A 16,064-nucleotide genomic window follows, 5' to 3' on the forward strand; every position below is an offset into this window, starting at 1 on the left:
CATTTCCTTTTTTAATTTTATTTAACAGTTTAAAATTTTTGGTTTCACCAGCGCAGTAGTCAGCACTTCGGAGTTGACATAAATATCAATTATACATTGTCATTTTTTTATTGTAAATTTCCATTTTACAAAACTTTGAATTTTTCGAAAAACTATTGATTTTTCTTACCCCAGGAATAAATAGCTATGCCGTATTTGGAACAGCTTTTTGGAATTTTGGGTTTTCAATGCTCTGTTCTTGTAGGGCTTTATAACTATCTTGATCTGAGCGTTACTGATAAGTATTGTGTAGACGAAACGCGCGTCTGGCGTTTTAAATTATAATCCTGGTACCTTTGATAACTATTTGGATAAGAACATTCAATTAGCGAATTGTGAATTTTAAACTGTATTTAAAAATATGATCTATGTACTGAAATTAAATTGGAGAACTGCTATCTCTTGTTTTTGTCTCACAGGCTTTTCTGTTGTTGTCTCGTTCATTTACACCATTTTAAATCTCCCTTAATTCATGTCAAATATACTTTATATATAAATTTATACTTTTTTTATTTGTACAATAATTACACTCTATTAAAAACAGTATTTTGTGGTCATACGCTTTGGAAAGCTGCAAAAACAGAGATCGCTAAATGTATTAGAAAAAAAGTTATTCTATCCATAATGCTTCATAAAATTGAACGTATATAAGTTTGCACACCAGACTTCATAACAATGAATGTGTCGTCATAAACATGTCATTGAGGACGAGCATGTTCTATTCATCGACTCGGCATTAAACATGTCATGGATGACGAGCATGTTCTATTTATCATACTCGGCAATAAACAGGTCATGAAAGACGATTATGTTACTCGGCATCAAACCGGTCATGGATGACGAGCATGTTCTATTTATCAAAATCGGCAATAAACCGGTCATGGAGGACGAACATATTCTATTTATCATACTTGGACTTAAACCGGTCATGGATGACGAGCATGTTCTATTTATCATACTCGGACTTAAACCGGTCATGGATGACGAACATGTTCTATTTATCAAAATCAACATTAAACAGGTCAAGGATGACGGGTATGTTCTTTTTATCATACTCGGCATTAAACCGGTCATGGATGACGGGCATGTTCATTTTATCATCCTCGGCATTAAACAGGTCATAGAGGACGAGCAAGTAATTATTGTACTCGGCATGAAACCGGTCATGGATGACGAGCATGTTGTAATTATCATACTCGACGTTAACCAGGTGATAGAAGACGGGTATGGTTTAATCATCCTACTCGGTATTTAACAGGTCATACAGGACGGGCATGTTGTAATTATCGTACTCGGCATAAAACCGGTCATGGATGACGAGCATGTTCTTTTTATCATACTCCGTATTAAAGTTCGTCATGGATGACGAACATGTTTTATTTAATTTGAAGACTGAACACTGAAAAGTTGAAACATATTATTATTTATGAGATTAGTTATTTGTATATTTCAAATTCTTCACTTATCAATCAAGTGGTGTTCTTTCTAAATAAAACAATGGCATATACACAATTCGTCAAACCTAGATACGTTAAGTGTAAGAATAGTAATAAAAAAGTATGACGATAGAGGATGCTTTACAAGAATGTGATTTTGAAGTAGCAAACAATATGTTTCAAGGAACGATAAGTCAAAGCAACTGATACTCATTTAGTAATGAATTTTGTCATTGGAAACCACTTTTTCCAGGTTATTTTGCATAAATTGGAAAACAACCTTACATTTGATAATGTGTGTTAAGCCAAATGCCCAGAAATCAATCATGTCAAAATTATAGTTTACAATTAAAAGTAATACTAAAGCAACGTGATGGTCTTTCATTTGAAATTTTATACAAATCATATACATCTTTTCCTTTTATATTAAACATTCTCATTTAGTCTCGATACCTGTATACACCGAAAGTTAATAATATAAGTATTGAAGTGCATATCTTTTTGTATCATTCTAACATTTATATTACATTTTTATTGTGATAAGACATTAAATAATTGAAGCCAAGTAAAAATCTATATTGCACTTTCAACGTTCCCTGTATTTTAGCTGAACTTTATTTGGTATGACGTTTCGGAACAACATGACCATGTCGTATTACTGGGCCACCATGATATAACACCAGTGCCGGCCAAATTGTGTAATCTGTCACCTTGCCTTTTACCCGGAAATACATAAATTTGCTCATGTCTATTTGCTCATCACGTCTGGCTAACACAAATCTCAGAGGCGGATCATAAACACTCATTAACCATGTGATCTCAACACATTTATCCAAATAGTTACTTAGTTTATCTACAAGCTGAAATTCGGACCAGTTCAAGTTTTCCTGGAGGTAGAGCTTTTTAAACAGCTAAAATAAAGCAATAGTGATAATTCTTGTGTTTTGTTTACATGTACTATCAGACAAAATCATAACTGAACTAGAGAAATGAAAACAATTACATATTTATTCACTTTGATCTAAATACAATCTTAGTTAAAACCGTGTGCATAAAATTGAAAAGCATATGCATTTGTATATTTAATGTATATATATATTCACGTTGAATTTAATCTTCAGAATCGATCTTTCTAACGTTGTTATGTATTTACATTTTTAAAAACGCTACCGTAGTAGATATCATTTTTTTTATATGAATGTTCAATAAGTTTAAAGTTTCTTTAAGAAGATAAACTTACAGAAAAGAGAGATGGCAAAGATTTCATAGCTGTTGCTTTTCTGACTTCTTTTGCATACATTTCGTTCTGCGCAGTGACTTCAGCATCGTCTTTGGCCCTTTTACGATATTCCTACAAAAAGAAAAGGAGATAGTATACTTGAATATAAAAATACTGAGCTTCGAGCAGAATTCAAAAAGGAAATCCCTTATCAAATGGCAAAATAAAAAACTATAACACACCAAAACGAATGGACAACAACTGTCATATTCCTGACTTGGTTACACAGTACAAAATGGTGTATTAAACATGGTTTTAAAGCTAGCTTACCCTCACACTTGCATGAAAGTCGCATCAAATTCTTGTTTTTAACTGTGCAGGTACTTGTTATCGAGTAAACAATATACAACGCAGTCACATTATATTTGCTTATTTTCCAAATGAGAAATATTTGATTTTCATCTTGAGCTTTAAAATAGTTGCAACAAACATCAAATAGAGGCATGCCAGAGGACGGTCAAACTCATAGATAGAAAATAAACTGGCATCACCATGGCTAAAAATAAAAAGACAAACAAACACATAAAATACAGAAGACAGAGCAGAGAAAACTAAAGACTAATCAACACGAACGCTACCAAAAACTGGGGATGATCTCAGGTGCTCCGGAAGGGTAAACAGATCCTGCTCCAAATGTAGCACCAGTTGTCTTGCTTATGATATTACAAACCCGGTAAATAGTATAATTCGGAAGATCACATTCGTGAAAAGGGAAGTGTATTGTAGTTGGGACATCAGGGACATATTCGATATCATCTGTCAAACGGTTATTCCATAACGGTCAACCAACTCGTGATAGGAAATACAAGCCCGGGAATATCGTATATATTGGGAGATACATATACTCCGTATGCAGGCGATGCTGCAATGTTGCTACATAGAAATGGAAAGTTCACAATTGGGAAGCTAAAATCATGTCTTTTGTCGTAAAGTTTTGTTTTCAACCGACCTTCTATTCATTATTTATGTCACGTGTAAATGAACCTTACCTGTCCTTCCATGTGTAAGGTAGGTTCTAAAACAGATTTATTAAGATGACTGACCAATTTCTCCTGCTCGTCTCTGGCAATGTCTGAACTAAAGTCGTAGGCTTTCTAAATGAAAACACATTAAATGGATACCTTTTCCTTACTAGATTGAAAATATAAGATTTGTATAAGCGTATCTGTTTAAATTTAGTAAAAGTGTTTTTGTGACTTTCACTTCATGTTTCATATGAAAAAAGAATGAATAACTACTAGACTGATGACCAGTCATTTAACCAATGTTATATAACCTGTGTCATAAAATGAATATAATAGATGTTCTATTTTCTTTTGTTAACCAATGACACATCATGTCTTTGTTTTGAAAGGTGTAACAGTTATTGGTCTGCTTTCCTCCTCGTGCTATAAGTCTAATCTATTTTCAGTCTGGTCTTACCGATTTTCGGTTCTTTTTGTTAAAATAATGTTATTTCCTTTCCACATTTTGTAAGTGTGTATAGCTTTATCGGTTTTTCAAACACTGAATTTTTAATCCTGATCACGATCAAACGGTCGGGTGTCTTTAGTGGTTCTTAATTTGCTTTCCCTTCTGATGCACATATCTACATTGGTTTAGATGGCGTCCGTTATATAAAATCATTAGTTTTTTTGGTCTTTTTTTTTCTTTCGTATGTTTATTATTATTATAAACTTTTTGTCGCATTTTTCTAATGAACTATAAATCAGAGATTCCTGAAATTTGAAAGTAAGCTTCTTGTGGTAATACTTTACCACAGTATGCACCAGTGGCGGATCCAAGAGGAGTACGCGGGTTGCAACCCCATTATTTTGGACGACCAATGCGTTTGAATGGGGACATAAGGTTAGAACCCCCTTTTAAAAATGTATCCGCCCTTGTGCATGTTCACGTTTATCACTCATTAAATTTTATTTTAACCTAACACATAGCATCTCACCATTAAACTTGTTTTAATTTTATTTGTGTACAGAGTTATGGTTTTATCTTCCCTTTGTTTACATATACCATCGAATATCATACAAATAACCAAAATGTATTTGAAATCGCAGGGTTATTTCTTAATGGAAAACATACCAGCAGCAAGTCTCTAAGAAATATAAATGCTTCTGACTCTTCTGGATACAATCCCATTACTACTGGCAATGCTTCGTGCCATTGTATGTCAAACAAACCATCATACATATCTCCTATTCTTGTAGGTCGTATTGGGTTACTAGTACCAAGTTCAATGTATTGTCCGTGGTGTTGTTTTCTACTCGACCTTAATATGTTAATATAAAAAGGCTTTATAGTTACGTCACATTTGATGACTAGGTAGACTCAAATGAGCCAATATTATAATGCTGTGATTCCATTTATATGTTACATACGTGATATCTTAAAGCACAATGTAATTGAAATAATATTCTATGCACTTCAGACTATTTCATATGCTATGCATATTCTCGCTGTTTTGAAGACCTATTGATGGATTTCGGCGGTTTTCTACTTTTTGGTCGGATTGTTGTCTCTTGGACGCATTCCCCATTTCCATTGGCGCATTCCCCATTCTCAATTGTATTCACTGAATATTCTTTAATGTACAGCTATATATTTGACCTAACATGCAAAAACAAAAAACACAAAATAAACTTTCGTCTTATTCTATATGGAATATAAGAACTAAAACTTGTGATTTCATTTTCATTTAGACAACTCTGCGTTTTGATAACTTGAAAGAAGCGAATACTACCTAGAATTTAACTCATCGAGCTCTAGCTTCTGGAGCCTCATTTTTCTCCTCATGTCTTCATAGTCTTCTAATGGTATAGTGACCGTGTCTGGTAACTCACAAAACCGAGACCGTTTCTTTTCATCCAGCTGAAAAATAATTATCTTAGTCGATTTGTATTTATAAATTTAAAGTACTTTTTATAGTAATTATAATAATAGTAGTAGTACTAATGATGTGCAAAAATATCATATTATGGAATTTATTTTTTTACATTATTTTAACTAATTAAATATTTAATTTAGACCAAAAATACAAAATGACCAGTAGATAAGGGGTAAACGATACAATATTTTTTTTACTAAAAATCATGAGGCATCAATCCAGTAAACTCCCCCTTGCAACCAAAGTTCAGAACACTTCAAACTCATGAAACATAAAGTGTACAGAAGATACAGTAAACCGACCGGAAAACAAGATTTGTTATTGAGGAAAAATAACAGTATAACCTGTTTTGCTGAAATAATATCAAATGCTTCCTTTACTACCAGGAGTCGACACAGCTCGTCTTGTGCTTCTTTCTGTACAGGAACACCGTTTCTATCTGTGGTTAACATTTCATACAAAACATTGGCATGTTTCTGCAAAGGAGCTAATGCTTCAATCCTGTCCACGTCCTGCTTATCTATAGCTAGGAATTCCTAGATGAAAATAAATATTAAGTACTAAATGCTAATATAAAACAGTACTAAATAAATTGTTTTGAAATATTGTGTAGACACATGTTCATAATTATGCTTTGTTGAAGACATTTGCAGATTTCTAGACGTCTTGTTTAGCTAGTTGCTGTTGCATAATGCCATTGGTGTAACCAACGATTTTTTTTGTGTATTGATAAAATTCTATCGCTTGCTTATGTTGCATCAAGATAAATGATTAAACTATTCTATATAATACATTAATTAATGAGTACTAGTAATCATTGTTGCAAAGTATTATAACCTACGTCATAAAAAATTCTATCTGACATTTATAGTAAAAAAAAGTGCAGATATCTGAACGACTAATTTTATAGTTTTATTACATCACATATATAACAACAACTAACTTTTCCTGGGTATACTTGAAATCGCTGATCCGCTGCCAGTAGTCCTTCATACTCCCCCTTGGCCTGCTTGATTTTGTCAATAGTATATGCATCTTTGACTTGTCGGAGTAGTCTAATGATTGCCGACCGCTTTGATTTTGAAGATGCACTACTGGCACTTTTCTGGAATCAAGGAGAACAAGTTCATTAAATGCATTTGACACACAGTTATGACAATTACACAAACTATTATTTTGTCTTTAATAGTGTATGATAGTGCTATTGAACATTCTGTATTAATATGGTAAAACAATTTATCTGTAACTGACCCCATCTAACTGACACATTGTAAAGGTAAACATTTTGCTGTAAACGATTTTCAATTCCGCATTCTACATAAAAATTCTAAAATTTCATAGGATATCCGCTTTTTGCATTTAATTTAAATTTAAACTACAAACCTGATGTCGAAGTGCCATAACCACAAATAATTCCACCGTTTTTGGCGAAGATTACAATTATCTCCAAAAAAATCCAGTTTCAAAACTCACGAGTAACAAACCATGACGGAACACTACCATCAAATCATGATAAAATGTCAAATTATTTAAATATTATTGAATGTTATTGTAATAATTCTTGTATTGTTAATATTAAACTACAAATTAACAAAAGGCATTCGACATAACTGTGTCTTTATAGTGTACCTTGTTTAGATTGTAATCTGGACCTTTGGTATGCTGCAACCAATGTTTCACACAGACAGTCAATCGACTAAAACGTACTCATTGTATTTAACGCATGTGTAAATTTCAATATGTACACAATATTGTCGTTTTAAACAAAGTTAGAGATTTTTTTTATTGTACAAAAATATTAAATGTGTAGATATTCAACACATATTAATATCCACCAACATGCAATCTAAAGCAGGGAACGTCAAATTTCAAAGATTCGCTACGCAGGCTAGGCATATACTAAAGATCTTTTTAAATACTTTCTATTGCCTTTTCAACTTTATTCTATTTGAACCATGCACTCAGTCTGGGTCGATGCCACATTTGGCAGAGGGTTTTCTCTCCTATGATATCACCATCCAAAGAGTCAGCACTTCTGTGTTGACATGTATTATCATTTATAGGGTCATAATTACAAATTTACTGGCCCGAAAACACAATTTTTCGTATTGCATTTCATTTAGACAATAAATTTAATTTCATCTTCCTACGTAATATGTCATGCATTTAATATATTTAATATCAAGAAATAAATTGGGGAAAGTATTTCAAATTAAAAATCTAAGTTATACACTGTTCAAACTAGGGACTATATTCGTGTGTCCTTGGACCTACTGTTGAATAAACATTTTTCTAAATACTCAGGATTTTCTAATACAGGAATGGTATTCCTTTATCTGTATTTGGCTGGCAAAACCCTTTTGAATTTTTGAACTACTTATGTTTTTCAAATTTGTCCTTTTTTTTGCCTATTTAACGTTTTTGATTCGAGCTGACGTGATGAGTCTTTTGAGGGCGTAATGTACAGATCAAATTTTGATTGGCGTCAATGACCAGCAATTTGTCAATAGAAGAGTTCACATGTCTTGTACATGTATACATGCTGGACAAAAAGTTTTCAGAATAATAAATACGACACTCTAATCGTCATCTAGCTCGTGTCATAGAATAGAATTGCAGTTGTGAATTCTAGAGATGATAGGCTGATTGAACAGGCAATAAACTGGATTGGATTTATGTTTATAATGTTTCTGCACATTTATTTCTCATCAAAAATAGGTGTACGGGTAATTTCAGTACGTGGAGGATTTTGATTTGTACATGCCGAAGAAGAAAATAAAAACAACAAATGATTGTACAAGGATGGTGTTAAGTTGTCTCACAGACGAATTTCTTTTAAGTATGACGCCACAAGGACTCTTTCTATAATTCATCCAAGTCAATAGAATTTCCATTTTTTTTAATTAAAAAACCGCTATAAATTAAAAAAAATCTGTTCAAGGTCGAAGGTCAAGGCCATAATTGACCATTACCTTCAAGTAGACATAATTATGTTCCCGTAGTCATTGCTGAAGATCCCTTTTGTCTTTCACTAACTGTTCTGAATTTATCATCATTTGAAAATTAAAAAAAAAAAAAATGCCATAGGGTTCTATAGTCAATCCTTCCTTTCTTCCCTCCCCCCCCCCCCCCCCCCCGCCAAAAAAATACCTCTTCATGTATCCCAATGCAAAAACAAAACCACGACGGTCCAACAAGAGGTCAGACATACTATGGAACCCTGGGTAAATCTGACAAACGGTTTTGGAGAAGTTCTGTGGACAAGTTCATAGAAGAAAACCTAACATAATTTCCCGTTTATCATTTTCAATTTGTTGTGTCCTGTAAACTGAATATACTGTTGGCACGTAGTATTGTTTGTTAAATAGATGTTGTTGTTTTTTTAAGGGAGACGGTTTTATAAAAGTTTTTCCAAACTTGTTTCCGAATCCCATACTTGACCTTTATGAAACATTGTAATAATTATCTTGTAATTTGTTGTGCCCTGTGGAAAATATTTCATGAATATCCGGAATATACCAAATACTCTGTACAAAAAGTCAAATGGTTGCTTTGTTTTACAAATTTAAAAAAAAATGCTAGATTTTTCCATAACTGAACACGTTGGCTTAAATTTGTTATTTTAATGTCTAAGTGGTAATACAATCAATGTGTTCAACATCCGTCATCTTTCTCAATATAACACCTTAAACAATAATTGTAAAACGCATATTAAAAAGATCAGCTTCTCTACAAAAAGTCAAAGAATGATTTGTATGTAGAACCAGTGGTCGATTCCTTAGCTTCAACCATAAGTTCAGTTTCTCCAAAAATCATTTTCACGTCAACTTTGAGTTTTTCGTCCACTTCCGGTAGCTGAATGACAACCTTTCCCAAATACTCGCATCCTTTATCTGTGACATATTTAGGATTACTATCTTCAGTTGCAAATATCTTTAAAAGCATTTCTTTTTGGCGTTTCTTTATTGTGACATGACGGCCACTAACAGCTTCGCCAACTTTTAGTGTTTGGTCGGCTTCTATGTATTTCTTGAAAACGTCTTTTACTCTGTCTGTACCTTCAATGCTAACACGCCTTTCTGGTGAATGTTCACCGGATTTAAATGGCGGAGAAATGTTTATTCCATATGTATATCTCGATATTCTGACGGAAATTGTTTGTGGTTGATGCCCATACATAACGGCACCTTTCAACACAGCTAAACCAGCTTCATCTGGAACGACGACTTTCTTGCCCGGAAACGCATCTTTAATTGCCGACTGCATTATGGGAGACTCGGAAAAACCTCCGACCATTAATATCGTGCTTACATCTTTTAAAGGGCCTTTAGTCATTAAAGCCTTCACGTGGTTTACCAAATTGGTCTTTGGATCATTGAACAATGCACGGAAAAGATTGGCCTCCATTCGTAACTTGTCTCCGACCCAAGTCATTTTGCCTGCGTATGCCATCTGTTTTATAACTTCTTTGATTTCCTCTCCCGTTTCTTTTTCAAATGATTGAATTAGTGAAACAGGGACTTTTAACGTGACTTTTCCTTCGGTTTCGTTTGTAATGTTTCTTTTCTTTGTTTCCATCTCCCTCAAGATATCTAATGCATCAGCTTTGTTTTTCTCTTGAAAAATTCTAAAATGATGTCCACCAACAATTTTAATAAGAAGCTGATTAAAAGCTTCATCTACACGCGTACCACCCCACGAACCCCCACTTGGTTTCTGTAACTCTCGGAGGCTACCCTCGGCATCCTTCTGATGACATGTTATATCAGCTGTTCCACCTGAAATCATATTTTCTACATGTCAGTTTTATAAAGTATATATAAAAATAAGGAGAGATGCGATATGATCGTCAATAAATCTCTCCACCTATAAATTTCGTAAGAGGTTAGCAACTGTAGGTTACCGTACAGTCTTTAAGCTCATAACAGATAGCAAGCTATAAAATACCGTATAAACTACCGTATACTGCCCACCCATCTTTAAACTACAATAAAGTATAGTTTGCATCAATTATTTCGATTCTGAATAAGAGTTATATTGTATGTTCTATATATCGTCGGAATAATTAGCATAATATTTGTACCAGCCTAGATACAGTTTTTTCGACAAAAATTACGATTTATTATATTAAAATACTTTACTAGAATTCGTTTGACGTACCATAGTTAATTGTTATCTTCGCTATTTTATGTGGGTTTCTTTTTTGGGGGGGGGAGGGGGGGAACAGGTCTGAATAAATTGTTCCCGTTCAAAAAATGATTCTGATAGTTCCTAAAGTAAAGCCAATATAAAGAAGACAGAACATGTATGTTTAACTTTAATCTAACATACCTCCCAAGTCAAGAACCATGTATTTAGCCCCTCTTCCGGATGCTGTAAATTCATTGCCTATACCGTCCTTATCTTTAAGTTTTTCTATTGGTAAATGTTGACAATATAAGGATGCTGCTTCGGGTTCCAAACATATGCTAAGCTGTTCTCCACTAATACCAGCCTAAATTAACAAATGGCAATAATAAAGATTATTTAGTTTGGTGTTGGACAAATATCTGATGCACGTTCTTAGAATATATTTAAAATAGATAATCAATTATTATTAACGTTTAGGTCAACTTGTTTCGCCAACGTCAGTATATATGTTTTCTTCGGACACTAAAGCACTCTTTGCCAATTAAAGAAATGAAGTCATTTAACCAACACAGATTACATTACAAGCTCCCTGGTGGTGCCGTGCTGTCATTTGTAACAATACCGATGGCTAATAACGAGTTGACAAAAGGATCCCTCATATTTTATCCCGAGTAGTTTTAATTCACATTGATTCAAGGATAAAATCAAAATATACCCTTGAAAACATATACATTTTTGTTAAGGGGCCAGCTGAAGGACGTCTCCGGGTGCGGGAATTTCTCGCTACATCGAAGACCTATTGGTGACCTTCTGCTGTTGTGTTTTTTCTTTGGTCGGGTTGTTGTCTCTTTGACACATTCCCCATTTCCATTCTCAATTTCACATTGTACCATCATTGACGCCATGCATCAACAAGGAAGAGAGGGATTGTTTTTAAACATGCTTAAGATCTCATACTTATCTTCCAATTAAAGTTTGAAAAAAATATACCATAAATTAATAATGACATGAAATTTGATAATTTTGATGTCTTACTTAGCAACAAATAGTTATAAGACCTGAATTAAATTAAAAAAAGCAAGCATAATTTCAGTCAAGTTAGATTTAAATTGGCGAGGTATGATAGTATAGAAGATATAAAAAGTATATCCCAGAAATCCTATTAGTATTAGATCTATCTATAAATAAAACGAGGATGTTCAAGTTGTCGCTAGTTTAAATTAAAAAGTTGCCTTTTCATTCTTTTTATTTTCAAAGAACAAGGCAATTGAAAATGACCAATCATTATCAAAGTTTAAACGTTCTGGTAATGTTTTTCACTTAAAAGTGGGGAAATGTCCACATATGATCATCAAAACGTTTTGCTGCTTATATTTGTCAGTTTGAATAAAATTGAGAATGGAAATGGGGAATGTGTCAAAGAGACAACAGCCCGACCGTAGAAACAGCAGAAGGTCACCAACAGGTCTTCAATGTAGCGAGAAATGAATTCCACTTTTATTTTGAATCTTATTTGTAGTTTTCCCATTGACGATCATATCGTATTCCATAATTTTATATGTAGAAAGGCGCCAATACAAATATTGACAACTTTCTTGTGTAGCCATGGCGTTGTTAGTTTATTTTTGACTCATGAGTTAGAATGCTCCTCTTGTACATGTATCTTTCGCCTCTCGTTTGAACCGTTTGCTAAGTCAGCTAAATAAGTTTGAAAAGAGCACTTCCATTTACTAGTTGGGATATCTAAATTATTTTTTTTGTCATTTTTTTGTGTTCATTTCCGTCAACAAATCAATAACAGTTACAGAAGTGGGTTTTCACATGGATGAATATGAAATACATTGATTAAAATAAATAGCCCCAAATACGATGATCTCTTGATTAGTAAAAATAAGTTGGTAAACAAAACCCCATCAGTTTACAATTTCACTGCACCTTTTCTGCGGCTTCTCTCATAAACTGTTTAGCAGGCTCTGTCCAAATAGCTGGGACTGTTAACACCCAATGAATGTCGTTATTATCTAGTCCAGTTCCTCGTGTTTCCAGGGTTTCTAACAAATGACCCTTCAGATATCTTATAACCATGGAGAATATTTCTAGAGCTGGCATTTCTTTACCATTATCGTCTTTGATCATCGTTTTTCGTGTAAGATGCTTTAAAATAAATTGATGAATAACGCACGTCAAATTTACGAAATGGATAATCTGACAGTTGATAATCGCTTTAAACGAAACAATCTGATTGAAATACAAAACATTTATTAGCCAATCACGGCGACAAACATGAGCAGAATAATCACAATATAATTTTCAAACATTATATAAAGCAAATTAAAGATAGGTTAAAAATACAGATTCTCAGTCCAATCTTTGCTTTCAAGGATCTCACAACACTTCGTTTAAATTTTTGTGGGAGTAATTACTTCATCAGCCAATACAATTATAGCTTTCAGATTTGTTGAAGGATCGATGCGGCAAAACCAGACTGAAAGAATCCCGAACGGTCTAAAAATATATAGAACGGAGCTTTTTCAGATCCTCCAGTGTAAACAAAGCTTGCCAGGGAAAAGATCGGTATTTTAATTACATTGTAAAAGGAGCAAATTAACATAAAAATAACTATATAAACTGTCAAGATCATTTCTATGGATAAGATAATATTTGGAGAAAATCTGTCAGAGACAACCCCCCTTATACGTTCAGCAAATTGATATCTTAGAAAAAACAAACTTGCGACATTCAGCAATGACATTCCTAGTTGTGAATAAATACATTTATCTTATAATATGTAGTCCAACTTCTCAATAGGCTATCCATTGGTTCATAATACCGTGCACAAAGAAGTTGCAATTAACGAGGATAAGAGGAAACAACCTGTTTCAAAGAAAAATCTTTGGATTTTAGAATTTGAAATTTAATATTTAACGGTTTTAAGACAAATTTTAGGAAGCCGTTTTTCGTCGGTTTTATAAGCTTTCTATAAACATGTTCAGTCTGTTTTAAAAGCATTCAATCAATAACATTTCAAATACTAAAAGCGATGGATGCATTATTTATTTTTTATCTTTAGTCATAGTTCTAAGAACTAAAGTTGTATGCCAAATTTTACCAAAAGGCTGAGACATACCCAATTTACAGTCATTGGCATTAAGCGGCATGTCAGCATATACCTTCCTTGAATATCAAATAAAACATCTTTCAAATTAATGAAAATGCGTTTTTATAATTACCTTTGTTTCATGAAGTAACATCTTAAATCTACGAAAGTAATAAAAATCAAGATGTTCTTCGTCTAAAGCAGCCTCCGAGTACTTGTCTTCAGCATCGTATCCAAAAGCCAGGAACTTTTTGGATTTATCTAACAGAACAACAGTCGGTGCCTTCAGTGAAATCAAGCTTCTAGAACCGGCTGTCCATTGTTGATTGACGGAAATTTTCATTGGATCATTTTCATAATCAGTTTTGAAGGAAAAAGCATATCCTGAAAACGTTGTTCCAAAGTCAATTGCTGCCACAAGGATTTTATTTTTTTTGCTCTGCATCTTTGATCTTTTTTATTTGTGAATATCTATCTCTTCACTTGTTTGCTCATTTCTGAAGAAAAAAATGTGACAGAAAATGCCATTTGATATCGTGTTAGCCAGATTACAAAAAAATACAATGAAATCAATTTAGTGAGCACACTTGTATTGGAAATGACATTCGTGATTTCAGCAGCTAAATCTTTGCTTAAGAGCTTGGGTTCCATTAGCGGCTACGTTTTATTCAACAGAGGACACCACTGGTAAGATTTGAAAAAAGGAGAGGAAAGGGCGATTCATTGCCTAAAAAATAGTTCTATGGTCATCAGAAATAAGTTGACTTTATCTTGATAAGATACAACTACTCAAATCTAAAACTATTATGACTATTTTGATTTGGCTTGTTGTCTTAATTACTGAAAGAGTAATTATCACTCAATAATGATGTATATGGTGTGCTGTGGCAGTTACAGGGGTTGGGGTTGTGGGTTGTGGGTTTTAGTTTACAACTCCTCCCTTTTTAACGTTTTGGGTCTCAGTTTAGGCAACTCCTCTCCCTTTCAACGTTTTATTGATGTAAAAAATACATAAAATGTGGGAAATACTTACTCTTTCTTTCCTATCCAGATAAAAATAGACGAAAGATGGCAAAGAGATAAAACTGTTACATAACCGCAAATGTCGAAAATAAACCGTCGTATTGTTCACGGTTAGCCCATTCCAAATTAATTCCATTCGGTGGTGTCATAACCTGAAGTAGGGGATTGTGGCAACGCAAATTGGGGCATTTATTTTGTCATATATATGACTGCTCTGAAGGTACGTGTTAACAACAGAACACCTATCAGAATTTGCGGGATCCACCTCTGACAAAAGTATGATATGAAAGCGTAGTGTAAGGAATATCAGGATTAATTTTTCATGTGTGTCCCATGTCTTAAAAACTTCAATACATCTTAAAAATATTCAAGTGTTGGCCATGTTTAAAAAAGACCGTGAACAAAGACTGGATGAGATTCAATCGTATATATACATGTATATATGTCATACATCAACTTTCGATGAAACACAATACATTCAATCAAGCCAATCAATCTAAATATAACTTTTGAGAATACTGAATTCATGATTGATTTTTTTGTGATACATGATGCATGAAGTTGCTAGTTTCAGTCATGAATTATAAAGAAAGGATGATTCTTAAAATCATATGAGGTTACTGGTATCTGTTTGACCGTAATGACAGTTTTTTATATGATCTTAAATATGTACTTTTTGGTTCTATAAAACATGTCATTCTTGTAGGATAAACGAAACGAAAATGCATTTTGGGTCGAGCTGAAAATGGTCCTCGTACAGTGAGGATCCAGTGACCTATTCATAATAATCATTTATCACTCAGTTATAGTCATAAATAAAGCTCAATCACTACTAAAAAAATGTAAATCTAACCTCATAATTTCAATCATCAACACGAGGGATACACTTCCTGGTATAAAAATACGATTCCAAGTACTACATGTAACAACACAACGTTTCCTAGTCGATCAGTACATATTTTAATAAATTATCATCCACATGGGTTTAAAGGAGTGTTGGTTTTTCGAAGAGAAAGCAAAAAATACTATACATTTACCTTGTAACACCTAGTCTGTAGTCCACGCATGCGTCTTTCAAGTTTAACTTTCGGTTCTAACGTAAACACAAAGTAAATGGAATGGGAAATATTTAATGCACTCTGACATCGGATAACAGGTACATACTATTTTTTGCGTTAT

The 16,064-nt window shown here is 33.5% G+C and overlaps 3 protein-coding genes across 4 annotated transcripts; all 3 read right to left on the minus strand.

The window, feature by feature from the left end:
- Positions 1 to 1,959: 1,959 nt before the first annotated feature.
- LOC134696672 (uncharacterized) lies at positions 1,960 to 3,843 on the minus strand. The gene is made up of 3 exons (XM_063558593.1): positions 3,744 to 3,843; positions 2,716 to 2,826; positions 1,960 to 2,386 (listed from the first exon to the last, which is right to left on the minus strand). Exons 1-3 carry the CDS (start codon positions 3,753 to 3,755, stop codon positions 2,090 to 2,092), a joined length of 420 nt encoding a protein of 139 aa, XP_063414663.1. The 5' UTR covers positions 3,756 to 3,843; the 3' UTR covers positions 1,960 to 2,089.
- A 1,995-nt stretch (positions 3,844 to 5,838) lies between these two features.
- LOC134697534 (uncharacterized) lies at positions 5,839 to 7,119 on the minus strand. The gene is made up of 3 exons (XM_063559815.1): positions 7,019 to 7,119; positions 6,579 to 6,740; positions 5,839 to 6,171 (listed from the first exon to the last, which is right to left on the minus strand). Exons 1-3 carry the CDS (start codon positions 7,034 to 7,036, stop codon positions 5,839 to 5,841), a joined length of 513 nt encoding a protein of 170 aa, XP_063415885.1. The 5' UTR covers positions 7,037 to 7,119.
- Positions 7,120 to 9,243: 2,124 nt separating this feature from the next.
- Positions 9,244 to 16,057, minus strand: LOC134697168 (heat shock 70 kDa protein 12B-like). 2 transcript variants are annotated; one of them, XM_063559240.1, is made up of 5 exons: positions 15,923 to 16,057; positions 13,996 to 14,359; positions 12,701 to 12,919; positions 10,967 to 11,129; positions 9,244 to 10,413 (listed from the first exon to the last, which is right to left on the minus strand). In XM_063559240.1, the coding sequence occupies exons 2-5, from the start codon at positions 14,305 to 14,307 to the stop codon at positions 9,365 to 9,367; spliced, it is 1,743 nt and encodes a 580-aa protein (XP_063415310.1). In that variant the 5' UTR covers positions 14,308 to 14,359; positions 15,923 to 16,057; the 3' UTR covers positions 9,244 to 9,364. The 2 variants fall into 2 exon arrangements, with proteins under 2 accessions (XP_063415310.1, XP_063415311.1); XM_063559241.1 differs by lacking the exon at positions 15,923 to 16,057 and adding an exon at positions 15,739 to 15,921.
- Positions 16,058 to 16,064: the final 7 nt, after the last annotated feature.

The sequence above is a fragment of the Mytilus trossulus genome, chromosome 14 (genome assembly GCF_036588685.1).
Source record: "Mytilus trossulus isolate FHL-02 chromosome 14, PNRI_Mtr1.1.1.hap1, whole genome shotgun sequence".
In the NCBI taxonomy this organism is placed as follows: domain Eukaryota; kingdom Metazoa; phylum Mollusca; class Bivalvia; order Mytilida; family Mytilidae; genus Mytilus; species Mytilus trossulus.

Coding starts and splice junctions, on each gene's coding strand:
- LOC134697534 (XM_063559815.1), bottom strand. Junction 6,172..6,578: donor TTCAAGTATACCCAGGAAAA/GTTAGTTGTTGT, acceptor ATTTTCATCTAG/GAATTCCTAGCTATAGATAA.
- LOC134697168 (XM_063559240.1), bottom strand. CDS start 14,307: ATGCAGAGCAAAAAAAATAAAATCCTTGTGGCAGCAATTGACTTTGGA. Junction 12,920..13,995: donor TGTTACTTCATGAAACAAAG/GTAATTATAAAA, acceptor TTTATTTTAAAG/CATCTTACACGAAAAACGAT. Junction 11,130..12,700: donor TGAGAGAAGCCGCAGAAAAG/GTGCAGTGAAAT, acceptor TTGTTAATTTAG/GCTGGTATTAGTGGAGAACA.
- LOC134696672 (XM_063558593.1), bottom strand. Junction 2,387..2,715: donor CTTTGCCATCTCTCTTTTCT/GTAAGTTTATCT, acceptor GCTTTATTTTAG/CTGTTTAAAAAGCTCTACCT.